The 27,372-nt window shown below is 39.4% G+C and overlaps 1 protein-coding gene across 2 annotated transcripts in view; it reads right to left on the reverse strand.

Moving 5' to 3' along the window:
- Positions 1-8,121: 8,121 nt before the first annotated feature.
- The window catches only part of MIPOL1 (mirror-image polydactyly 1), a 304,969-nt gene continuing 285,718 nt past the window's right edge, over positions 8,122-27,372 (reverse strand). For both annotated transcript variants that reach the window (XM_056133809.1, XM_056133808.1), the window contains exon 13: positions 8,122-8,853. In XM_056133809.1, the coding sequence (XP_055989784.1) occupies positions 8,787-8,853 (67 nt within the window). In that variant the 3' untranslated portion in view covers positions 8,122-8,786. The remainder of the gene's footprint in view (positions 8,854-27,372) is intronic.

Raw genomic sequence — 27,372 nt, forward strand, 5'->3', positions numbered from 1 at the left:
GGCCCGCTCGAGCAAATTGATGAACAACGGGAGGACCGTGATCGTGACCATGATGAAAGCAATGAAAATGAGACCCATCATTGTTACTGGTATTTGGCATATTGGATATGCCACGGGGAGTTTGCCAGACTCTGCCATGTGGGCAGGTTACATTCGGTAGCCTGCCAGTTTGTCCAAAGTAGGAATGAGATAATAAGATGTCGCGCAGCTGCCAATGCAGCCACGCGCTTCCGGGAGCTGGGTTTTATAGTCTCTGAGTCTTGGCCGTTGATGGGAAAAAGCCTTGAATAAGGCACTTTTTAAAAAAATCTCAGGGCTAGGACGAAGGAGACATTACTGGGGCCTGTTCGAGGCAATCGACGAATAACAGGATGGTTGTGATCGTGATCGTGATGAAAGCAATGAAAAAGAATCCAACTTCATATAAAGTAACAGAATGGGAGATGAACACCCAAGAATAGTTGTGATAAGTACCAAGAGGTCTGCTCCCTGCAGCACATGCTGGAGGAAAATGCAGCTCAGATAGAGAAGGGAACACCAAGTAAAGGGTGTTTGGCAGACTCACTCGGGATGCGAGATGCGCGCTGAAACTAGACTATAGAACAAACACGATGGTCACTCAATACCTCTATTGCAAACCACAACACCTTAAAGGAAAGAGAGCAAAAGGGAATACCCTGCCATAGAGGTGGGGTGGGGGGGGGCCGGGGAGGGGTGGGAGGGCTACTGGGTGGAGAATAGGCACTGGTGGAGGGATGGGTACTTGATCATTGTTAACTGAAACCCAAACACAAAAATATGTAAGTCTACAACTGTACCTCATGGTGTTTACTAATAAAAAAAAAGGAAAAAGAAAAAGAAAAAAAGAAAAAGAATCCAACTTCAACCTTTAGAAATGGAAAATATATCTTCAAAGAAAAATACTCTGGATAGGACTATGTGCACATTAGATTCTGCAAAAGAAGAAATTAGTAAATTTGAAGACAAAACAACAGAAATATCCAAAATGAAACAGAGGAAAAATATACTGGAGAAAATAGACTATGTATGAATGAGCATAGGACAATTTCAAGCACACAAATACATATTGAATAGTAGATCTAGAGGGAGATAAACAGGGTTGGGGAATAAAAAATACTGGGGAAAATGACTGAAATGTAGAAACATTCAACAGATTTTAAAACCCAGTTCACCAAGTTAAAAAAAAAACACAAGCACAGACACATGCAGAAATCTAACCCATATTACATCATAATCAACATGGTTAAGACTAACAACAAAGGGAAATCTTTAGAGCAGTCAGAGGTAGTGTATTGAGAACTACCGTGAAAATGACGGCAAGAAAAAAGTAAGTCAAAGTCAGCTGAGTAGAATCTTGAAAATACTTAAAAATAAAAGCAAAAAACTGTTATACTAAAATTCTACCGAAGGCAAAAAATCTTTCAAACCTATAAAAGCTTAATTTATCACTCACAGTCTCAATTACCATAAGTCACAAATTTGTTCTTGCAAAAGGAAAATGTTATATACATGGCAAATGTGATGCACTTATGTAATAAATCTGCTTGAAAATAGTTACCTACTTAAGCAAAAATTCTATTACCATGTACACACAGGGGACTAAAATGCATGATTTTAATATTACAAAGCTCCAAATAATATTTTTCTTTTTTTTTTTTTTTAATAATTTATTTATTTATTGAATCACTGTGGGAAAAGTTACAGAGCTTTCGGGTTTAGGTCTCAGTCATGTAGATACCGAACACATTTCCCTTTACCAGTACTCATTTTTAACCCCGAACCCCAATAGACCCCCACCTCCCACCCCTCCCAATTCTTTGTGAGGCAGATGAGTTCTAGTTAATACTCTATCTACTTTGACTAGATAGATTATTTCGATAGAAGATGCACAATTATTGTTTAGAGTTTACGACCCCCCCAATCAGACATGCTGAAACAGCGTTGTGAAATGATTTGCTTTCTACAACTTGGTTTAAGAATAAAATGATGTCGCGCGGCCGCGATAGCGGCCGCGCGGTTTTGAATTTCTGCTATTTTACTTATTGACCCAAATAATATTTTTCATCAAGTAATGTGACAGGTTAGCAATGACCAGTTTTTGAATCTTACCCCCCCAAACAGCTACTCTCACCCTGAACTTGTTTTAGTCATGTATGTTAAGCTTTCAATTCTAAGTTCATTATAGGTACACAGTCTGTTTGTATTTATACTTTCATGAGTAGATAATCAAACACAACAGAAGCAGTGTTTTTAGATTCCAGCTATTGGTCACAGCAACATTCTCTTACACAGATATATAGTAGAAGAGGTTCGTCAAGTAGTAATTCTGAATCAATCTATTACTTATTTGTAATTATTTCTTGGGTTTGGAACCACAACTGGCTGTGCTTGAGCTTACTCCCAATGGTATTTGTGGGATCTGGCCATTCCAGGGTCAAACTTAAGTTTTCTGTAGGTAAATCATATTCTCTGAAACTATTAGTTAGGTATCCAGCCTAAAACTATTATGTTTTAATTAAGATACTCTGATCTTAGGTTCTCTTCTCTCTTTGAGGTCTTCCTTGATCGCATCTCTGCACTGCTTTGCGAGCTCGGACTTAGCTTGCGATTGCCTGAGGCATGCGCCAAACCACGCTGGTGAATAAGCTCAAGAGTTTTTGAAGACAGTCTTTTTTTGTGGCTATCTCTCTCTTGGCGTTCCTCGCACATTCATGGAGGTGCTGTACCAGTCAATCGTATTCCTCATCAATGTTGTCAACACTGGCATCTTCCCATGTTGCCGCAATAGTGCCAAAGAGCTCCCAGTTGGTGGTCGTTCTGGGAGTTCTCTTTTTAAACTTTGCAGCCCTTTCTCCCCGCTGTGTGAAGTAGAATTTTGCACGAATGAGACGGTGGTCCGATCCCGAAGAAGAGCAGAAGTGCTGGTAGATGCGGCAGAAGCTGGGAAAAGTATTCGTAACGCCCGTCTGTCCTTGCCAACTACAAGACCAAGATGACTGCCCTCCGACGTCCTGATGAATCCATCACATCCTCCAGAACGGCAATGGAAAAGATTATCCATGACTTCTACTCAAATCTCTCTTTGATAGCCATGTCCACTTGCTGACATACCAAATTCCACAGGATGGATATGTCGTTCCCAATGTTCTCTCTTCCGAAATCCGACACGCCATTTCGTCGGTAAAGAAATGAACAGCTCCCGGCCCAGACAAGGTCAGACCTGAACACCTGAAGAACCTGCCGTCAGTACTCATCAATACACTGGCTCGGCTCTTCACTCGCTACCTGTCTGAATGCAAGGTTCCGTCCCAATGGAAAACCAGCAGGACTGTACTACTGTTCAAAAAGGGAGACATCCATGACATTGGCAACTATCGCCCGATCTGCCTATTGTCTGTCATCTACAAGTTGTTCACTCGAGTCATCCTAAATAGGATTGGCAGAACACTAGATGAAGGACAACAATGTGAGCAAGCCGGGTTCTGCAAAGGATTCAGCACCATCGACCATATCCACACGATAACCAAGCTCATTGAGGTTTCTCGGGAGTTCAAGATGACGCTCTGTTTAACGTTCATTGATTTAAAGAAGGCCTTTGATTCTGTTGAGACGGAAGCGGTCATTGAAGCCATAGCCAATCAGGGCATTCAAGCCCAATACATCAAGATCCTCTGTGAGCTGTATTGCAGATTCACTACCAGGATCTCACCATTCTACAAAGAAGTAATCATTGATGTCAAGAGAGGGGTTCGGCAGGGTGATACCATTTCACCGAAACTCTTCAGTGCCACCCTCGAGAACATCATGCGACGACTGGAATGGGAAGGACTGGGAGTGAAGATAGATGGTCGGCAACTACACCACCTCCGCTTTGCTGATGACATTGTTTTAATAACACCAAACATCAGCCAAGCGGCACAAATGCTGGCCGACTTTGACCGTGAGTGTGGAAAGGTAGGACTACAGCTGAATCTTACTAAGACAATGTTCATGAGAAACAGCCTCGTTCCTGACACCCCATTTGCTCTCAAGGGAACGACCATCTCCGAATGCAACAGCTAAGTGTACCTAGGTCGAGAAGTCAACATGACAAATGACCTGGCACCCGAGCTGCGCAGGAGGAAGAGAGCGGCTTGGAACGCCTTCAAGAACATCGAAAAAATAGCTAAGAGGATGAAGAACCTCCGGCTCCGGGCACATCTCTTTGATTCCACTGTTCTTCCTGCATTAACATATGCCTCAGAGACCTGGGCCCTACGCAAACAGGATGAGAACGCCATTCAGGTCTCCCAAAGAAGAATTGAAAGAGCTATGCTTGGAATATCACGTTTCACTCAAATGAGAGAAAGAATCCGGAGTTCTGACATCCGTCAACGATCAAGAATCAGGAACACTGTCTCATTTGCCAAGGTGTCGAAAATCAGATGGGCTGGTCACGTAATGAGATTTAAAGATGACTGCTGGACTAGAGCTGTTAGCGACTGGATTCCACTGGATGTCAAAAGACCGCGTGGCCGCCCACCTACCAGATGGTCAGACTTCTTCATCAAGATCATGAATGATCGGTTTGAGGCTCTTCATGTTCCCAGAGCGAACAGATGCCATTGGGCTACACTAGCACGCGACAGGGACAAATGGAGACGTTACTGGCGCCCGCTTGAGCAAATCGACGACTAATGGGAAGTTAAGTGATTAAGTGATCTTAGGTTCTAAACATATTAATAATAAACATCAGTTTATTATTTAATATTTCATCACTATTTTATTTAATATTCACATAGTTTCGAATATAACAGACCTCTTTTGAAAGGCTTATGTGTGTGTGTTTTTTTTTTAAATTTTTATTAGTGAAACACCATGAGGTACAGTTGTAGACTTACAAATTTTTGTGCTTGGGTTTCAGTTATACAATGATCCAGTACCCATCTCTCCACCAGTGCCCATTTTATGTGGTTTTTAGGTCACATTCAGTGGTGCTGAGGGGACTATTCGGTACCACAGAATTGAATAGGGTCTCTCTAAGGCAGGTATTTTGTCCCAAGAACATATAATTATAAATTTAAGATCAATGTGTAAGAACTGAATTGGAATGTGTAGAATATGAATTCAGAGATTTTATGTGAGTAAAATAGTAAACATATATTTGGGGACTGGGGCAGAATATAGCCACTAGGGCACGTGTCTTGCACATGGTCCAGCTGGTTCAATTTCATGATTCCTGAGCACAGAACCAGGAGCCAGCCCTGAGTACCGCCAAAGTATGGCCAAATACCCCTCTCCTACTCCGCCTCCCCTCCCCCTGAAAAAAGATAAATACATATTTTGGGAAGTAAGTCTGTGCTTTAAAATATACCATATTTTGGGAAGTAAGTCTGTGCTTTAAAATGTACCTATGTTGGGGTTGGAGCAATAGCACAGCAGGTAGGGTGTTTGCCTTGCACGCAGCCAACATGGCCAACACAGGTTCGATTCCCAGCATCCCATATAGTCCCCTGAGCACCGCCAGGAGCAATTCCTGAGTGCATGAGCCAGGAGTAACCCCTGAGCATCACCGGGTGTGACCCAAAAAGCAAAAAAAAAAAAAAAAAAAAAAAAATTTAAAATGTACCTATGTTAATACTGAGATAATCAAGAAACTGGTTGTTTACAAAAATATTCTCACACCCCATAATTCTATATTTAGAAAATAGTAAAATGTAAAATGTATTGATTCTATAAGGAAATATCAATATATACAGTATATTAGTGATTCTCAGAGGTATGTATTTAATGCAGTCCTATTCTACCTAAAAGTCCTTTATTAAAAAAAAGTCAACTTTTATAAGTTCAACTTAAGGTACATAATATAAAAAGAAAATAAAGCTTTTTCAAAAATAGTTATTCTAGTAAAAGGATTACAAAAGGTTTGGTAACTTGAGATACTATTCTGGAACGTATGCCTCTAGTTCAAATGTGCAAGCTCTAACTTAACAAATGTTTAAAATATTTGAGTTTTTAAAACAGTGCCAAAATAAACCACATCTTTTCTAGAGATGACATATTTAGCTAAGCACAAGCAACATAAATCTTTCAACCATTCCATGTATTTGTTTAAAAGCCTCAGAAAACCATGTGCATTTCTAATATAACATGAACAAAATACTGAAATCACTAGAGCCTAACAGTTGACTTATAAATCAATTTTTAAAAAGGCAAATGTATTTGTCTGTGTAGATATATATTTGTATACATAAATATATTTATAAAGAGCTGAGTTGCAAATAACAGTTATCAACAGCAAATTATGTCATAAAATTTTGAGTATATTATTATTATAAGGTTGTTGATAAGAGTAGATTAAAAATACAGGAGAGAAAAGACTGAAAACAATCAAGGGCTGTGCAAATTTGTTTTATGTTTTCTCTCCTTTGAACTATCCAGTTTATTAGGAAAAGTATATTATGTTACTGTAAAACTCAAACTTGAGATTAAAGCAAACTCGAGGCAACATCTCTGAAAATTGGAATACCTCTCAAGGTACATTATTAATGATTATATGTATAAGGAACTGATCTTTACTGAGGAAAGCTATTCAACACCAAAGAAAAAGATTTGAAACATTGTTGGTAGACACACTTAAGTGTAAGAAATAAAATAGTAATAGCTGATATATTTAATTCTAGTATATAGCATTTGTAACTTTTTAAGATGTCTGTCTCATTTCAAGAGGATGTAATAATTTGGGGAAGATGACCTATACTGAATAATAGATGTTAGAATTGTTCTATAAATTTCAATTTGTAATATTAAATTCAATGAACGTTGTATATATGAATTACAAGCAACTGGTTCCTCTAATTTTTTAGGCATAGGAAGAGATGTTTGGAAACTGCAAGTGCTTCTGTGTTATATTTTGTGTTTTATAAAACTCCAAACAAAATAGCTCGAGAAAGTTTTGTCTGTCCTTTAGAGTAATAGGAACTGTATTGCTCCACTTACCCACATGATTTGAAAAGTGCTGTTCTTTCATCTACAGACCGGTCAAGGGCCTTAATTAGAGCCCAGAATGGCTTCCATAAATGATCGAATTAATTCAGATTTCTATGTTTTCATAGTCACTGGCCTAAGAGAGGCTGCAATTTTCCTTTTTCCTGAGAAAATCCAATTATTTTGTAAATTCCTTATTACTATTATATTTTCTATTACTGATAGTTAAAAAAAATCATTGTAGCCAGAGATGTAGCTTATTGGTAGAGGACATGGGAGCCTGGGTCTGATTTCAAGCATCTTTTTCCTCAAGATTTCATAAAAATGATTAAAAGCAGGCAGTACAAGTATGTTCTAGATTTGAATTCAGTGGGCTGATTCCAATTTCTGGTAATTTAATGTATTAAAAAAGGCAAAAATGCTTTGTTAAGCATTCCAATTATTCTGTCACCATATGATAAAGCCCTAACATTTTCCTGCAGAATAAATACAACGGAATTTCTAATGTAGTAAGAAATAATGGCACAACAAATTATTATACGATAGTCCTGAAAATAGGCAACGGCAGGTAATTTAAATATTAAAGATGGACTAAAACAATCATATGTACTTAGAAACTTTCCACTTGCCCACAACATTTTTATTAACTTGATTGTTCCTTGTCTATTTCACCCTGTTCCAGGAACAATAATTTCTACTGGCCTTTCACCTATTCAATCTAAAAAGATAATGATCACTTCCTAGGCCAAACTGATAAGTCATTAGTTTTTCTCATAATTGTGTATACTTGGATATAGTAGTAGTTATACCACTATAACTTTAAAATATAATCTCTCAAGGAAAAATGTATTACAGGTTTAATTTTCATAAGTCCTTAAATATTATTATATATATTATGCACTGGATTACTTTTTTTCACAACAAAACCTCAAATTTAAATATAGAGAATCAAAATAAATGCTTAACATGTTGCATGAGTTCTTGTCTAGTAGGAGAGACATAAGTTAATTTCCAAGTCAAAAGTGCTTCAGCCTATAAGACAAATTTGGCAATTTCAACAGCTTAAATAGGAGTTTAGATGCTTATTCAAATCCCCAAATAAAAAATACTGACAATATAAATTTAGGAGTATATATTATCAATATCCTCTTTTTATTGAAAAGTTTGAATTATCTGATTTGTAATAAACAAAAATTATGCACTGATTAACGTTATTTTAATGAACCAAAATCTTGTTAAAGCAAATTGTACATTTAATTATTAGCAGCTATACTTAATATTTGTTAATACTAACAAGGATTATATGTATGCATTGGAGGAAAACTATTATGTCTGATCTCTCTTATTAATTAACAGACAATATTGAAAAAATGCATGTATTTGAAGTTTTGACCTAAAATAGTGGCTTACGGTTTAGATAGTATTTACTTTGCTGCATTTTGATTCAGAAAGGGCCATATGTGAGATATGATCCTGAACAACTTTCCTGTCATTTTGTAATACTCTTTCAGGAAAAAGATTTATATTAAATACATTGAGATAAAATAGTTACCAAAAGTTGCAACTTTCTAGCTACCCAATTGGTAAGACTGTGGTTAATACATTTGGATAAATAACTCAAGTCAGCAGCAAAGTAGTTAAACATTTGTGATTTGATTTTATCTCAGTTTGGAATGTGGTTGAAGTGTCCCACTTCTAACAACTGTTTGCTAAGTTAAGGCTTTAGTGTTTACACAGTGTTGAATGAAGCAGCCTGGTCACCAGATGTGATCGCTTCCCCAGACTGCCGTTTTTTTCAGTCAGATCACTGTCCTCATGGTCCCGGCTCCAACCTTCTTCCTCAGGACGTCCACCAGCCTTTCCAGCCTAAGTTGGGGGAAGGGAGGTGGGAGGAAAAAAAGAATAGCAAAGTGTAAGCACTGTCAGGAATGTCTGGCTGAAAAAGTAGAGTATTTGCCTGTGACCAGGCAGCCCTGGTTGTCATGTTAAGAAACAAAGCATTACTGAAAGCAACAGACAGTGTTAGAGTGCCAAGTATTTGAGGTTAAAAAACAGCAACAACACAAACTTTAACCCAGATATTCAGATTATGTCATCAATAGATGATAAATGCAATCAATAATAATTATTTTAATATGTACCTACTTGAATTAAGGTTGTGCATGAATCATTTACTGCAATCATTTACTATGCAATTTACTACACAATCAATTGTATACTCGTTACTCAACTAAAACAGTGACATCCTGGCATACTCTACAACCTGTAGGTTTAATCTCCCTCCGCTCCAACTTGCTGCCCCAATCAAGTCAGCTGATGAAAATAAAGAAATTAGATATGATAAGGTAGAAAAAGTTATTATTTCAGTGGTATTAAAATAATTTAAGCATAAAATTATTTGACACTAATAAAAGCAGACTTTCTGTACTACATTTAAAAGTTACTATTTCTAAGTATTAGCAAGTGAGAAATTTTATTATATATATATTGGTTAAACCAACATGATTTTAGAAATCCATTTCTCAGTGTTCTTAGAATACTCTGGGAGGAATATCACAATGATGTTCATCACTGAGCTTTTGCTTGATCAAAAACGAGGTAATCAGACCACTGATGATTTTTTACCTTTATTTTACTTAGTGAAAGCATACAATCACAATCCAAATTTTGCTTGATGCTATACAGAAAGAAATCTTTCTTATAGGTACACATTATGTCCAGCAGTTTTCAAATATACAATCTTCCTTCCTCAAAGTCTGGTGAGCGACAGTCTAGTCTGCTCCAGTTTGCCTCATTTATATGGATCCATGCATGAGGGTTCTTCAAAAATAAACACTGCACAGAGCAAGATGCTAAAGGAATAAGGGTACTCTTAGGGTCATATACACTGGTTGAGATAGAATAATCCATTGCAATCCTACGTTGAAGATTAGCTCTAGTTAACTGGAAGATTTTGCATACGTTAATAGTTCTGTTAACATAAAATGGGTATATAAAACAAAATAATTCAGTGCTTTTAGAAATGTAATGATGTTCAGTGTAAAGAGGTAACTTTTTTAAGTTATAAATTTATTACATATAAATTATACTAAAACAGCTTTATACTAGTATTGATTCACTAATCAACTGTATTCAGAGATGAATCTGTATCAGATTTTTCTTAGTAATAAATACTAGTACTGTTTATATATTTTGAATATCATGATTCATAGTATTACACAAATCCTTTAAGGCAAAGTTTCACTAACTTGAATTGTGAAGGACAGCAAAAAGGTCAGTGTGGTATTCTTAAGTGTATTGTTAAAATATGATAATAACTTGGAATTAACTGCAACAAGTTGAGTCAATACCAACAAGAAATTGACAGTATTTTTCTAAATATACTGTAAAAATTAGAAAGTACTACTTTCAAATCAGTTAATTATTTCCCCTTCTCACTAAACACTGTTAATTAATAACAATTCTCATGATGTTAAAATAAGCCTTCCTCTGCAGTCTTATTATCTTTACAAGTTTTGAATCAGTGGAATCCCAAATTACTGCGATGAATCTGTGTTTTATTTCTATTTTTTACCATAGGCTCTTCTTGTTTTTGCTTCACTTTTAGACATTAGGGCATCCTTCCATTTAGAACTCAGATCGTGCAAAGGTAAGAGGTTAGGAGGAAATACTTAAATACTATGTTTTGCAATGTCTCTTCTATATTTAAACAATTACTAGATTAACTACATTCTCAGTTTATCCAAGTTGAATGATTTATGAAAATTTGATCTCAAAAATGAGAAAAATGTCAATTACTTAATTTTGCAAAAGCCTACTGACTCCTGAAACACAATGAAGAACCTATTTCTTCCTGTAAGGAACGGTTTACACCTGCCAAGAACGGATTCTGCCAACAGGAAGGTAGGCTTGTGTCTGCTGAGCACCTTGCAGGATTTGCCTGTAGGCTATTCTTTACTGTCTAAATCAATAACCTGCCTTAAAACATTATGTAGTTCACTAAATGGGCTTCAACTGTCTTACACATTATTCAACAATAGCTCCCCAGGATTTCATGAAATAGGAAAAGGGTTAGAATCTTTAAATAGGAGTAAACTGAGCACAGATAGACTTTTATACAAAGTTCTGAGGCAAACAGACAAATCTGGATGTGATTTTCTTGTTCTTCGTTCAAAGTTACTTCCACTAGGGTGTGAAGTAACAGAAGGCTACTGATTTCAGATTATTGGTTTATGTTTTAATTATTTCATTAAATTCTTTTCCTTATGTTCTTACTCAAGTTGAACTGAAAAAGTGTTAGCTAGTGTAGTTCGTCTGTGATTTTAATTACACATTAGAAGAAAGTAAATTGATGACATTGCACATAGCACAGTAGCACTACTGTTCATCGATTTGCTTGAGCGGGCTCAGTAACGTCTCCATTGTGAGACTTCTTGTTATTGCGTTTGGCATAATAATATGTCACAGGTAGCTTGCCAGGCTTTGCCGTGCGGGCGAAATACTCTCAGAGGCTTCCGGGCTCTCCGAGAGGGGCAGAGGAATCGAACCCTGGTCGGCAGGGCCGGCCACGTGCAAGGCAAATGCTCTACCACTGTGCCATCGCCCATACAACCCTGAACGCGCCTGATCTCGGCTAATCTAGGAAGCTAAGCAGGGTCGGGCCTGGTTAGTACTTGGATGGGAGACACTGCACATAACTAGGGAATAATAATTTCAAGCTATTATTTGCTGTGGTGTTTCCATATAAACTTGAAAAATGCCATTATATTTTAGACAGAAATTTTATTTTCAACTGTTTTTCAGCATTCAGAATATCTACATAATATCTGCTTACTAAAATGGAATATATAGCTTTCCATCAAGTATATGAACCACACTTTATATTTTCTTAGTTTTTACTTTTAATGAATTAATTCTGCTATATATTTTGAAAGTAATGAATATTATGTGCTAGGGAACTTGAGGAAGAACTTATAAATTAATTTTTAACTCCATGGAGGAGAGATTATTTGTTGACAAAACCAAATAATTTTGATCACAGCCAAACTGCTAGTGAATTACAGAGCTGAGAGGCAATCCTAGGTTTAATTATCATGTCCTTCATAGATCCAATGTGTTACATTGCTTCCAAAAGTATGGGAACTTTTAAGGCTTATCTCTGAATTCTTGTGGAATTGAAATACTCTTATTGATAAGATAATAGTTTTTTAAAGTGACAAGGAGGGATAGAAGCAGGGAAAGACATTCATTCTCATCAATTGAATTATACCGAAATAAAAAATCATTGTAGATTCCATTTTTGAAAGCAATTTTTACATTTGCTATTTTGAGAGTAGAATTATTCTTGGCTACACATTTTTTTTAAAAAAGAAAATTATTAGTGAAACACCAAGAGGTACAGTTGTAGAGTGACAATTTTTTGTGCTTGGGTTTCAGTTATACAATGATCGAGTACCCATTCCTCCACCAGTGTCCATTTTCCACCACCACTGATCCCAGTATCCCTCCCACCCCCATCCCTCCATCCCACCCTGCCTCTGTGGCAGGGCATTCCCTTTTGTTCTCTCTCTCCTTTTGGGTGCTGTGGCTTGCAAAAGAGGCATTGAGTGGCAATCATGTTCGGTCTATAGCCTACTTTCAGCATGCATCTCCCATCCTGGGAGGATCCTCCCAACACCCTTTATTTGGTGCTCCCTTCTGTATCTGCGCTGCCTTTTCCCCTAGTGTGTGCGGCTGGCCTCCAAACCATGGAGTGAACCTCCTGGTACTTATCTCGGCTATTCTTGGGTGTTAGTCTCCTATTTTGTTACTTTATGTTCTCCAGATGAATGCAATCTTTCTATGTCTGTCCCTTTCTTTCTGACTCATTTCTCTTAGCATGATACTTTCCTTGTATTACCACTTGTACGTAAACCTCATGACTTCATCTTTTCTAACAGCTACATAGTACTCCATTGTGTAGATGTACCAAAGGCACATGAGAAAATGCTCTACATCATTAATCATCAGGGAGATGCAGATCAAAACAACAATGAGATATTATTTCACCCCACAGAGACTGGCCCACATCCAAAAGAACAAAAGCAACCGGTGTTAAGGCGGATGTGGTGAGAAAGGGACCCTCCTTCATTGCTGGTAGGAATGTCGAATGGTTCAGCTCTTTTGGAAAACAGTATGGATGATTCTCAAAAAATTAGAAATCGAGCTCCCATTTGATCCAGCATTACCACTCCTGGAAATATATCCCAGAAAGGCAAAAAAGTATAGTCAAAGTGGCATCTGCACTTGTTCGTTCATTGCAGCACTGTTTACAATAGCTAGAATCTGGAAAAACCCTGAGTGCCCTAGAACAGATGACTGGTTACACATATTTTTTTTTCCAGAAAAAGCATTCCAACTATTTAGGCAATGAGGAAGCCCCATCAAACATATCTATTTAAAATATTTTAAAAGGAGAAAATAATAATAAAAGAAATTCAAAAGCATTAGGTCACAATTATTCCCACAGCAGAGAAGATAGAAAATAGCCTTTAAAATGTTGCACTATTGGTAGAACTCTATAAGAAAGAAAGAAAAAACCCAAACAAATAACTCCATCAAAAAATGGGGGAAATGGGCTGGAGCAATAGCACAGCAGGTAGGGCTTGTGCCTTGCATGCAGCCAATATGGCCGATCTGAGTTCGATTCCTCCACCCCTCGAGAGAGCCCAGCAAGCTACCAAGAGTATCTCGCCTGCATGGCAAAGCCTGGCAAGCTACCCGTGACGTATTCAATGTGCCAAACAGTAACAAGTCTCACGATGGAGACATTACTGGGCCCACTCAAGCAAATCGATGAACAACGGGAGGACCATGACTGCCTGTAATTGCACCTTGGTTGCCTGCATCCCTGTATCATTATGGCCCATGGAGGATGAGGTAAATATACAAAAAACAAAAAAGGGGGAAATGATGAGAAGAAGACATATAGATGGTCAAAAGACAGATAAAAAATGCTTTAGGGAAATGCAAATCCAAACAATGAGATATCATTTTATACTACTGAGACTGGAACATATTACAAAGAACAAAGCAACCAGGATTGGAATGGATATGAGGAAAAAAGAACCCTAATTCATTGCTGGGGCAAATACAGCCTGGTCCAATATTTTGGGAAACAATATGGACACAGCTTCATAAAACTAGAAATTGAGCTTTTATATAATCCAGCTATTCCAAGGGCCCCACAACTCTTCAGAAAAGGTATTTGTGCTTCTATATTCACTGCAGTGGATATAGTGCTATATTTACAGCACTATTAACCCCAACCCGGTAATACTGGAAGTATCCAACTTCAGATGAATGATTAAAGAAATTTTGATATATACATGCAACAGAACACCACTCAGCTACAAGAAAATATGAAACCTAACAATTTATACCTACGGGAATGGATCCAGAGAGTATCATGCCGAGTGAAGTTAGAACAAAAGGAATAAAATAAAATATGATGTCTCTAATATCTGGGACATAAAAAAACACAGTAAAGGAATAACAAATACTCAAAGGTAACAGAAGCTTAGAACAGGTTTTTAGTAGGAAGCTGACCATGGGGGTGAAGGAGGGTAAGTAGAGGGGTATGAGGAGAGGGCACTGGGAAGTGGTGGAGGGAAGAGGGTGTGGTACAGGAATGACTCACACAAAAATGCTACCTTTAAGGGTATTGTAAACCACAATACCTAACATTAAAAAAACATTAAAAAATTTAAATGTTGCACAAATGACTATAAAGAGAGTTGGGGTCAGAGATGTAACTAGGTTCTCATATTTGAGGGAGTACGTGGTTAAGATGGGTAGGGTGCAGGGAGGTACAAAAAATATCCTTTGGGTACTCTTTCCCTGCTCTCTGGTCTTGCAAGAAAATTATCAGACCAATAAACACCCTTTAAAAGGCACTATTTAAATTTTCTAAAGGGCACTCTGTTTTTTAGAATGTATTTGCCCCCGCTCCAATATTAAAGAAAACAAATTGTAACAGAAAACTCACGGTAAAGTAAATGACAGTGATTGCAAAATGAAAGGGATGGGGGCGTTTGCCATTAGTATTAAAGACATTATCCTCAGGGCTGGAAAGCTAGTAGAGTGGACAGGGCACTTGCCTCGAACATGGCCGAGCCAGTTTGAAACCCAGCATCCCGTAGGATCTCCTGAACCCCAGAAGAGTGATCCCTGAACTCAGAGTCAGGAGTAAGCCCCAAGGACAGTGAGGTGTGACCCCCCAAACAACAGTAAAAACACAAAAGAGTGTTACCGCTTTAAGCCTCGCAACAGAGGAGATTTAATATTTTTAAATTTAATTTATTTATTTTTGCTTTTTGGGTCACACCCGGCGATGCACAGAGGTTACTCCTGGCTCTGCACTCAGGAATTATGCCTGGCAGTACTCAGGGGACCATAAGGGATGCTGGGAATCAAACCCAGGTTGGCTGCATGCAAGGCAAATGCCCTACCCGCTGTGCTATCTCTCCAGCCCTGGAGATTTAATATTTTTATTAAAATACTCTGATGTTTGCAAAAGAGGAATTGAGTGGCAATAATGTTCGCAAACCATAGCATCCAAAAGGAGAGAGAGAGCAAAAGGGAATGCCCTGACACAGAGGCAGGATGGGATGGGGGGAGATGGAGGGGTAGGAGGGATATTGGGATTAGTGGTGGTGGAGAATGGGCACTGGTGGAGGGATGGGCATTTGATCACTGTATAACTGAAACCCAAGCACAAAAATTTATAAGTCTACAACTGTACCTCATAGTGTTTCACTAGTAAAAATTAAAAAAAAAAGATACTCTGATGTTGAGCCACACCTGGCAATACTCAGAACCTACTCCTAGCTCTATGCTCAGGGCATGAGCCAGCAAGTTCTCTACTCACTGTATCTCTGGTACCCAGCAACAGAGAAGACTTTACGCAGTTCCATTTAATTTACTCTTGTACCTATTTTTATCTGCCAATATTTTAATTATTTTTTTATACCTTCCCCCTGGGCTGGAGTGATAGCACAGCGGGTAGACTGGTCATAATCAAGAAAAATCCTAGTAGTATTTGAAGGCCTAGGGATGCAGTAGTGCACATACAAAGAAGGAATGGATTAAGGATAATCTAATACATGGCCTTGAACGGGGCCGACATGGTCGACATGGCCGACTGGAGTTTGATCCCTCTGCCCCTCTTGGAGAGCCTGGCAAGCTACTGAGAGTATCTCGCCTGCAGGGCAAAGCCTGGCAAGCTACCCATGACGTATTAGATATGCCAAACACAGTAACAAGTTTCACAATGTTACTGGGTCCGCTCGAGCAAATGGATGAACAACGGGAGACAGTGACAGTGATAGTGATACCTTCCCCCACTATATTAAAGAAATCTTATTTGCTCCTTGAATTCAATTTTAACCCCCAAATATGGACTTCTATTTAAAACTCCGTTTCAGACTCACATATCCACCTGCATCCACAAGTACTCTTCTTGCTTAGTCCTTAGGTATGATACTCAGCCTATCTAATAAACCTTATTTTATTCCCTATCGTTCAATGCTTCTTATCTAGCATACGGTTGCCATTTACGACTCCAGAAGAGCTTTACATACAAGTGGTTCTACATGAAAAGTATCATGCCAAGTGAAGTGAGCTGGAAAGAGAGGAACAAAGAAAGACTGCACTCATCTGGGGAATATAAAGTAACAGAATGGGAGACGGACACCCAATAATAGTTGAAATAAGTACCAGAAGGTCTGCTCCACAGCCTGGAAGCCAGCAGCCAACATGCTGGGTGTGTGTGTGTGGGGGGAAGGCAGCTCAGATAGAGAAAGGAACACCAAGTAAAGGGTGTTTGGAGGATTCGCTTGGGATGTGAGATGCGTGCTGAAAGTAGACTATAGACCGAACAGGATGGCCACTCAATACCTCTATGTCAAACCACAACACCCTAAAGGAAAGAGAGAGCAAAAGGGAATGCCCTGCCACAAAGGTGGGGTGGGGTGGGGGTAGGAGGGTGGGAGGGCTACTGGGATCATTGGTGGTGGAGATTGGGCATTGGTGGAGGGATGGTACCCGATCATTGTATAATTGAGACCCAAGCACGAAAGTTTGTAAGTCTACAAGTGTATCTCATGGTGTTCCGCTAATAAAATAAATAAATAAATAAAAAGCTGAAACAAATGGGTGTGGAGTGATAGCACAGTGGGTAGGGCATTTGTTTTGCACATGGCTGGCCTGGGTTGATTCCCAGCATCCCATATGGTCCCCTGAACACCACCAGGAGTAACTCTTGTACATCACCAGGTATGACCCAAAAAGCAAAAAAAATAAAAGTTGAAAAAATTTAGAAGATTTAGTGTTCTTTGTTTTATTTCTCACTCCAGCTGAAATTTATAAAAACTCTGCTTTTAACTTGCTATTGTAGATAGCAGCAAACAATGAAGGCTTTTCTAGTAACACCTGAATGATTTTAAGATCTTATAAGTAATATAGAGATGAAAAGAAGGCAAATGAGTCTATAAGTAGACTCAATAACCTTTTATTAAAATATCTTGGTGAATACAACAATGTTAATGTACTTACAGCTATAAAACTGTACATTCAAAATAGTTAAAAGGAGTATTTTGGTATAGACTGGTCATAATCAAGAAAAATCATAGTAGGATCTGAAGGCCAGAACTAGGGATGCAGTAGTGCACAAAGAAGGAATGGATTAAGGATAATCTAATACATGGAATCAAAAGAACTTTGTGATTTTTGAGAGCACGATGGAAAAAAAGGCTATATCCCCGTTATTTGGTTTTTGTGAGGAGTTATGAAACTGATACTGCGACCTAGATAGTGGAAGGGAAGAGCAATAGGTTTGATTAGGGAGTGTGTGTACTTGAAGACAAATTTGTTTTGGTATAAAATCAGATACTGGTGGAACACATCACTTAATCACTTAACTTCCCGTTAGTCGTCGATTTGCTCGAGTGGGCACCAGTAACGTCTCCATTTGTCCCTGCCGCGTGCTAATGTAGCCCAATGGCATCTGTTCGCTCCGGGAACATGAAGGGCCTCAAACCGATCGTTCATGATCTTGACGAAGAAGTCTGACCATCTGGTAGCTAGGCGGCCACGCGGTCTTTTGACATCCCGTGGAATCCAGTCAGTAACAGCTCTAGTCCAACGGTCGTCTTTAAATCTCATTACGTGACCAGCCCATCTGATTTTCGACACCTTGGCAAATGAGACAGCGTCCCTGATCCTTGATCGTCAACGGATGTCAGAACTCTGGATTCTTTCTCTTATTTGCGTGAAACATGATATTCCAAGCATAGCTCTTTCTATTCTTCTTTGGGAGATCTGAATAGCGTTCTCATCTTGTTTGCGTAGGGCCCAGGTCTCTGAGGCATATGTTAATGCAGGAAGAACAGTGGAATCAAAGAGATGTGCCCGGAGCCGGAGGTTCTTCGTCCTCTTAGCTATTCCTTCGACGTTCTTGAAGGCGTTCCAAGCTGCTCTCTTCCTCCTGTGCAGCTCGGGTGCCAGGTCATTTGTCATGTTGACCTCTCGACCTAGGTACACATAGCTGTTGCATTCGGAGATGTTCGTTCCATTGAGAGCGAATGGGGCGTCAGGAACAAGGCTGTTTCTCATAAACATTGTCTTAGTAAGATTCAGCTGTAGTCCTACCTTTCCACACTCACGGTCAAAGTCGGCCAGCATTTGTGCCGCTTGGCTGATGTTTGGTGTTATTAAAACAATGTCATCAGCAAAGCGGAGGTGGTGTAGTTGCCGACCATCTATCTTCACTGCCATTCCTTCCCATTCCAGTCGTCGCATGATGTTCTTGAGGGTGGCACTGAAGAGTTTCGGTGAAATGGTATCACCCTGCCGCACCCCTCTCTTGACATCAACGATCACTTCTTTGTAGAATGGTGAGATCCTGGTAGTGAATCTGCAATACAGCTCACGGAGGATCCTGATGTATTGGGCTTGAATGCCCTGATTGGCTAGGGCTTTAATGACCGCTTCCGTATCAACAGAATCAAAGGCCTTCTTTAAATCAATGAACGTTAAACAGAGCGGCATCTTGAACTCCCGAGAAACCTCAATGAGCTTGGTTATCATGTGGATATGGTCGATGGTGCTGAATCCTTTGCGGAACCCTGCTTGCTCGCATGGTTGTCCTTCATCTAGTGTTCTGCCAATCCTATTTAGGATGACTCGAGTGAACAACTTGTAGATGACAGACAATAGGCAGATCGGGCGATAGTTGCCAATGTCATGGATGTCTCCCTTCTTGAACAGTAGTATGGTCCTGCTGGTTTTCCACTGGGACGGAACCTTGCATTCAGATAGGTAGCGAGTGAAGAGCCGAGCCAGTGTATTGATGAGTACTGACGGCAGGTTCTTCAGGTGTTCAGGTCTGACCTTGTCTGGGCCGGGTGCTGTTCGTTTCTTTACCGACGATATGGCGTGTCGGATTTCGGAAGGGAGAACATTGGGAACGACATATCCATCCTGTGGAATTTGGTATGTCGGCAAGTAGACATGGCTATCGAAGAGATTTGATTAGAAGTCATGGATAATCTTCTCCATTGCCTTTCTGGAGGATGTGATGGATCCATCAGGACGTCGGAGGGCAGTCATCTTGGTCTTATAGTTGGCGAAGGACAGGCGGGCGTTATGAATACTTTTCCCGGCTTCTGCCGCATCTACCAGTACTTCTCCTATTCTCTCTTTGAGGTCTTCCTTGATCGCATCTCTGCACTGCTTTGCGAGCTCGGACGTTAGCTTGCGGTTGCCTGAGGCATGCGCCAAACTACGCTGGCGAATTAGCTCAAGAGTTTTCGAAGATAGGCGATTTTTTTGTGGCTATCTCTCTCTTGGCGTTCCTCGCACATTCATGGAGGTGCTGAACCAGTCGATCATATTCCTCGTCAATGTTGTCAACAATGGCATCTTCCCATGTTGCCGCAATAGTACCAAAGAGTTCCCAGTTGGTGGTCATTCTGGGAGTTCTCTTTTTGAACTTTGCAGCCCTTTCTCCCTGCTCTGTGAAGTAGAATTTTGCACGAAGGAGACGGTGGTCCGATCCTGTTCGAAATTTTGGGACAACAGCGACATCGGTCAGGCAAAACTGTTGATTGAATATGATGTGGTCTATTTCGTTGTGGAATCATCCACCGGGAGACTCCCATGTCCATCGTTTAGATTCTGCCTTCTGGAACTGTGAGTTACCATGAATGGTCTTGATCGACATGATGAACTCAGTCTCTCACCCTGTTCGTTCCATTCTAGGCCATGGGTCCCGATGTGAAGTTCTTCAGCTGATCTTCTCGGTCCTATCTTGGCATTAAAATCACTGACAATGATCTTGTAGAAGGTGTGGTCTTCTTTTTAGAACTTCTCTAGCTCCATGTAGAACTTCTCGATTTCTCTTTCATCATAATGAGATGTTGGTGCGTAGACAACGAAGATAGAAACTGCAGGCAGTGAGCCACATCTATTCAAATGTAAACGTCTGATTCGGGTTGTTAGGCATTTGAATGAATCAATGCTCTTGGCCAAGTTTGTGTTGACAAGGACACCAACGCCTCCAACACCTCTTTTATCGCATGTTCCGAGGAACAATTCTTCTCCAGTGTCGAAAATGGCATGGTGAGATTCGTGCCTTCTAGTCTCGGTCAGACCAATGATGTCGTACTTGATCATTCGCGCTTGTACCATCAGGTCCCTCGATGGATGCATCTGATGCTAGCCTACGTGCATTGAAAGTACAGATGATCATTTTTGTCTTCCTTCGTTGTGGCAGCCTAGTTCGGCCTTGAGATTTTGTCGGCCTCTCCTCACATACGTGAAAATATTTAGTAGGCCCTTCTGTTAAATGGACAACCGATATTCTCACATACGTGAGAATATTAAGTAGGCCTTTCTGTTAAATGGACAACCGATTTCAATTCAACTAGTAATCATAAATCTAGGAATTTTCTTGTACCACGCAATTTTTAGACATTGGTAATCAACAAAAAGCACATGGTTTCTGCTCATGAAAAGTAATAAGGTAGCAAAACTGACCTTTACAGGGGCTCCTAGAGTAAGTTATTGGTAAGTGCTGTAATCAATAAAAGGATAAAGACAGATTAAATCGAACCTAATTTGGGAAGGAAAGGTAAGGGGTCAGTTCAGTCTTCCTGATGATACTTGTCTTAAGACAAGTATTCAATGACAAGAAGCAAACAAGTTACTTGAAAGGAGGGGGATAGAGCAGAAGCTGAATGGGCATCACAGATACAGGAAGCAGCAAATGTGAGGATATAGAGACATAATAGCAACATGTGTGTTAAACTCTACCAGTGCCATGTTTTCTTGGAATTTCAAAATAGGTGAAGGATGGCAGAAAATGAGGCTAGAGAATTTAGTTATGACTGAATTTTTCTAGTCATGTGCTTGGTGGAGGATAGACATGTTTTATATATATATATATATATATATATATATATAGAGAGAGAGAGAGAGAGAGAGAGAGAGAGAGAAATAAAAAAGAAAAAAATGTGGGCACTTAAGAAAATAGTTCTGCCAAGAACAGATGACTGGTTAAAGAAACTTTGGTACATCTACACAATGGAGTACTATGTAGCTGTTAGAAAAGATGAAGTCATGAAATTTACATACAAGTGGTACAATATGGAAAGTATCATGCTAAGCGAAATGAGTCAGAAAGAGAGGGATAGACATAGAAAGATTGCATTCATCTGGGGGATATAAAGTAACAAAGTATGAGATTAATACCCAAGAATAGCTGAGATCAGCACCAGGAGGATTACTCCATAACTTAGAGGCCAGCCGGGTATCCTAGAGGAAAGGGCAGTTCAGATAGAGAAGGGAGCACCAAATAAAGGATGTTTGGAGGATCCTCCCAGGAGGGGAGATGCATGTCGAAAGTAGAGTATGGACTGAACAGGTTTGCCACTCAATGCCTCTTTTGCAGACCACAACACCCAAAAGGAGAGAGAGAACACAGGGGATTGCCCTGCCACAGAGACAGGGGGGGTGGGGGGATGGGGGTGGGAGGGATATTATCCATGGTGGTGGAAAATGGGCACTGGTGGAGGGATGGGTATCTGATCATTGTATAATTGAAACCAAAGCACAAAAAATTGTAAATCTACAACTGTAAAAAAAATAAAATAAAATAAAGGGGGAAAAAAAAGAGAAAAGAAAATAGTTCTGATAAACTGGCAAAGAGTTTGAGAAAAAAAGAGAAGCAAAGGATGAACCAAAAGTAGGTGTAGTCGGAGAAAAGAATTTTAAAAAGGGATGATTGGAAGGTTCATGTTAAGATCAAAGTGAGTAGGGTCCACCTGAAAAGGAAGTACAATTTCTTCCAATGTAAGCTTTTATGTTTGTTTTGGGGCCACATCTGGTGGTGTTCAGGGCTTACTCCTGGCACTGTGCTCAGGAATCACTCCTGACCAGGTTTGGGGTACTGGAGTTTAAATCTGATCAACCATGTGCAAGGAAAGTACCTTTCTGTACTACTTCCCCACCACCCATTTTCAATTTAGGTTTAATAACAGGCTGAACATACAATGAAGCCTAAAATGGAATGTGAAAAAGACTCAGTATAGCTTGTTTCATAAAAATGAGGCTAGACAGTAAACAGAATTATAGTTATATGGGGTTAATTATTTGGATTGGGGTACTGAGAATCAAACTCACAGTCTAATACATACATAGTATGTGCTTTACCATGGATCCAAATCCTGAGCCTTCTCTTACTTATCAACACTATATAGTTTGGGGTTGGGGGATTTACGCTCATTTGGGGAGAGAAAATTATGGAAATAATTGATCTTAAAATATAGGGCAAGAGTAAGGAAAATGACAAAGGCATGAGAATAAATTTCCTGTGATTAAACCCAGAATCCAGATTAGGTAAAGAAGGCCAGGTCTATGAGGAATGTGAGTTTAGGGGAAAATATAACGAACCAAGGGCATAGATAATGTTGATTTTTTATGCTGGAAGGAAAGAACAGTGTAATAAGGCCGTGGTTACTATAAGAGAGGCAACTTAAATCTTAGGATTTCAAGATGTAGATCTTAGATGTAGCAAAGTCCTGAGTTAAGACAACACCCAGTGTAGCTGAAGAAGAGAAGAGGTAAAGTTCACTAGCCTCCAGGAAGCAAAAAAATAGTAAAGACTGTTGACACAGACTTCTTAGCATGAATGTAGAAGCTGAGGTAGAGAATATAGTGAGTCAGGAGCTTTAAATGCACCTTAAAGGAATAGTACTAGTCAGAAGATCTGTAGCACTGTAGCATTCTCCTCCCGTTGTTCATCAATTTGCTCCAGCAGGCAACAGTAACGTCTCCATCGTGAGACTTGTCACTGTTTTTGGCATATCAAATACACCACAGGGAGCTTGCCAGGCTCTGCTTCGCAGAGAGGGGTGGAGGAATCGAACCCGGGTTGGCTGTGTGCAAGTCAAAGCCCAACCTGCTGTGCCATCGTTCCAGCCCAGTCAGAAGATCATTAGATAGCAATGTTGAAGAGGGAGAGAGTGATAAAATTATTTCATATTTCTGCTTGTTCTGGGACCACAGCAGGATATGCTCAGGGCTTGCTCTGGGCTCTATGCTAAGAGATCAGTTTTGGCAGTGTTCAGGGAGCAAGGTCTGGTGCTGGTGATCGAACCTGGGTTGATCATGTGCAAGACAAATGCTTTACCCTAATGTACTTTCTCTCTGTCCTCTGGACAGTATACACTAATAGAGGAAGGGTTTTAACATGGATTCAGAGGTGGAGCTGCAGAAAAGTGAAACTAGGATGTCTCTTCTCCCTTGCATTTAAGGTATAGGGAAAAGGAAAGTTTCCAATAGGCTGCTAAAGTATCTTTGGTAAATTTCAGGTAGATGAGTGCATGTGATATAGTTGATGCAGAAATTAAAGAAAGATGCAAACAATGAAGACAAGGACGACTGGCAAGAACTGAGATCAGAGGAGTAAAGAAAAGGAGGGCAAGATGGAAAAGGAAGCACAGAACTGTATGGGAGAGGCTAAAAGATGAGATGACAGACATAGAAAGACTACATTCATCTGGGTAACATAAAGTAACAAAATAAGAGACTAACACCCAAGAACAGCTGTGATAAATACCAGGTTGTTCACTCCATGGTTTAGAGGCCAGCCACACACTCTAGGGGTAAAGGCAGCTCAGATAGAGAAGGGAGCACCAAATAAAGGGTGCTGGGAAGATCTGCAAAAGATGGGAGATGCCTGCTGAAAGTAGTCTATGGACCAAACATGATTGCCACCCAATGTCTCTTCTGCAGACCACAGCACCCAAAAGGAGAGATAGAACAAAAGGGAGTGCCCTGCCACAAAGGCAGGGTGGGATGGGGGATGGGGGGTGGGAGGGATACTGGGATTGGTGGGGGTGGAGAATGAGCACTGGTGGTGGGATGGGTACTTGATCATTGTATAACTAAAACCCAAGCACAACAACTTATAAGTCTACAACTGTACCTCACGGTGTTTCACTAATAAAAAAAAAAAAACTGCTAGAGTAAATAAGTAAAAAGAATGCCAAATTTGGGAGATATTTATCAAAGTTTTAAAATTCAACTGTACTTAATTGTATTAAGAAATAAAAATTAAATGAATTAAATGAAAATATTATCAAGAATAAAATATTATCAAGTATTACTGTAAAAAAGATGAGATGTTATTTACTCTCCCTTGCATATATTATAACCAATAAAAAGTTCTTACTCAGTTTTATGCACAGCGTAACTGAAAGTTACAGGCTGAGATATATATATATAATTGCATATACAATGTCCATATTTTGAAAATATATAGGAATGAGCATATAAATACAAACACTCACATTTTTATAAAAGTACGTATTAGGTAATATGGGAGTATCTGTAAGGAAATGATTGAATTCACAAGAGAAAATAACAAAGTCTGAAGAGACTTAAACTGACTAGAGTTTGTAAGTGAGGTAAAAGCAGAAGTAGATGGAAGAGAGGGTGTTAGAGTCTTGATGAACAAAGTGGAAAAAACAACAGGTAGAAAGTAGCTAGCATGGGGAATAACAGTCAAAAGCCCATATTACTTGTGAGTTTTGGGGTCACAACTAGTTGCACTCAGAGGCTAGTCCTGGTTCTGTGCTTTGGAGTGACCCCTGGTTGAGCGCAGAGAGTGCAGGAGATTGGAACCCTGGTTGGCAGGGTGCAAGGCCTTACCTACTACACTTTCTCTCTGGCCCTCAAAATCTAATTAACAGGACATCGTCCTTCTTGGATCTCTTTCTTTCCCATTGAATCACTGTGAGATAGTTACAAGCTTTCATGTTTGAGTTTCAGTCATACAATGATCAAGCACACATCCCTCTACCAGTGCACATTCCCCACCACCAATGTCCCCGGTATATCATCCCCCCTCACTTCTCACCCTGCCTCTATGGCAAACAATTTCCCTCTTATTCTCTCTCCTTTTTGGAATTATGGTTTGCAATACAGATACTGAGAGGCCATCATGTTTGGTCCTTTATCTTCTTTCAGCACACATCTCCCATTTCGAGCGATCCTTCCAACCATCATTGACTTAGTGATTCCTTCTCTATTCCAGCTGCCTTCTCCCCTAGCTCATGAGGCAGGCTTCCAAGCATGGAGCAATCTTTCTGGCCCTTCTGTCTACTGTCCTTGGGTGTTAGTCTCATATTATGTTATTTTATATTACACAAATGAGTGCAGTCATTGTATGTTTATCCCTCTCTTTCTAACTCATTTCACTTAGCATGTACTCTCCATGACCATCCACTTATAAGCAAATATCATGACTTCATCTTTCCTAACAGCTGCATAGCTGCATCTACATTGTGTAGATGTACCAAAGTTTCTTTAACCACTCATCTTTTTTCAGGCACTCGGGTTGTCTTCAAATTCTGGCTATTGTGAACAGTGCTGCAATGAACACACAGGTGCAGATTTCATTTATACTATGCTTTTTTTTTTGCACCCCTGGGATCTATTCCCTGAAGTGGTATTACTGGATCATATGGAAGCTCAATTTCTCATTTTTTAAGGAATGTCTATATAGTTTTCTAGAAAGGCTGGACCAATTGGCATTCCCACTTCTTGGATCTCCTATTCTAGACCTACCTTTAACTCATTGCCATGTTTTCCACATGTTAGGAGAGCTGTCACGTCTTCACAATGTTTTTTCCTCTCCAGGTAAACACTTTCAGCCTTGAACATTAAAAACTTAACAGACTCATCCAGTAATGAGTCTTTCCTTTCACATATTCTTTAACATGCCTACTGTCTTTAAAATTACATACCCCTGAATAAATAATCCATTTTTGACAAAACATTAAAAAGTAGAATCAGTATCCTCTTGATATATAACTTTTATTAGGCCCACTTGAGCAAATCAGTGAACAATGGGAGGACAATGACAGTGACAGTGACTTCTAGTTTAATGCTGTCATGTTTCAGTATGGGTTTACATTGAGCTCTGGGGAAAATTACCTAATAATATTCTTTCCTACTTTGTCTATACCGTACAACCAAGTATCTCCAATTTCACAAACATACAATTGATATTTCTTTGTTACTTATGCTACATACATATAACTCTTACTAGGTCCACTCGAGCAAATCAATGAACAACGGGAGGACATCGACAGTGACAGTGACTTCTAGTTTAATGCTGCCATGTTTCAGTATGGGTTTACATTGAGCTCTGGGGAAAATTACCTAATAATATTCTTTCCTACTTTGTCTATACCGTACAACCAAGTATCTCCAATTTCATACACGTACAATTGATATTTCTGTGTTACTTATGCTACATAATAAACCATTCCAAATTTAGTGGATTAAAGCACTAGATATTTATCAGGTCAATGTAGAGTGTTCTAGCAAGGAAGTTCTGCTGGTTTTTCTTAGAATCACTTATAAAGATAGTCAAGGTTTGGTAGTCAAATACCTAAATAGTTGGTGCTTTATGTGGTTCCTCTGTAGGTGATTTCTCAATATCAAGTAGAGCAGACCAGACTTATTTAAATGCTTAACTCACATCAGCATGAGGCTTAAGAAACTGTGAAACATTTCATTTATTTTATTGGTCAAGGAAGTTAGAGGCTAATGCAGATTAGAGAAGGGGGAAGGGTAAGGAAAGAGATTCTCTTATTTTAATTATGGGGGGGGGGCTTTGGAGCCACACTCAGCTGTGCTCAGGGCTTATTCCTGGCTCTGTGCTCAGGGAAAACTCCTGGAAGGCTTAGGGTACCACCTGCAGTTCAGAAGATAAAACCTAGGTCAGTCACATGTAAGGCAAGTGTTCACCTGTTATACTATCCATCCAGCCCAAGA

This window comes from Sorex fumeus, unplaced genomic scaffold (assembly GCF_029834395.1).
Source record: "Sorex fumeus unplaced genomic scaffold, SorFum_2.1 ptg000098l, whole genome shotgun sequence".
Taxonomy (NCBI): Eukaryota; Metazoa; Chordata; class Mammalia; order Eulipotyphla; family Soricidae; genus Sorex; species Sorex fumeus.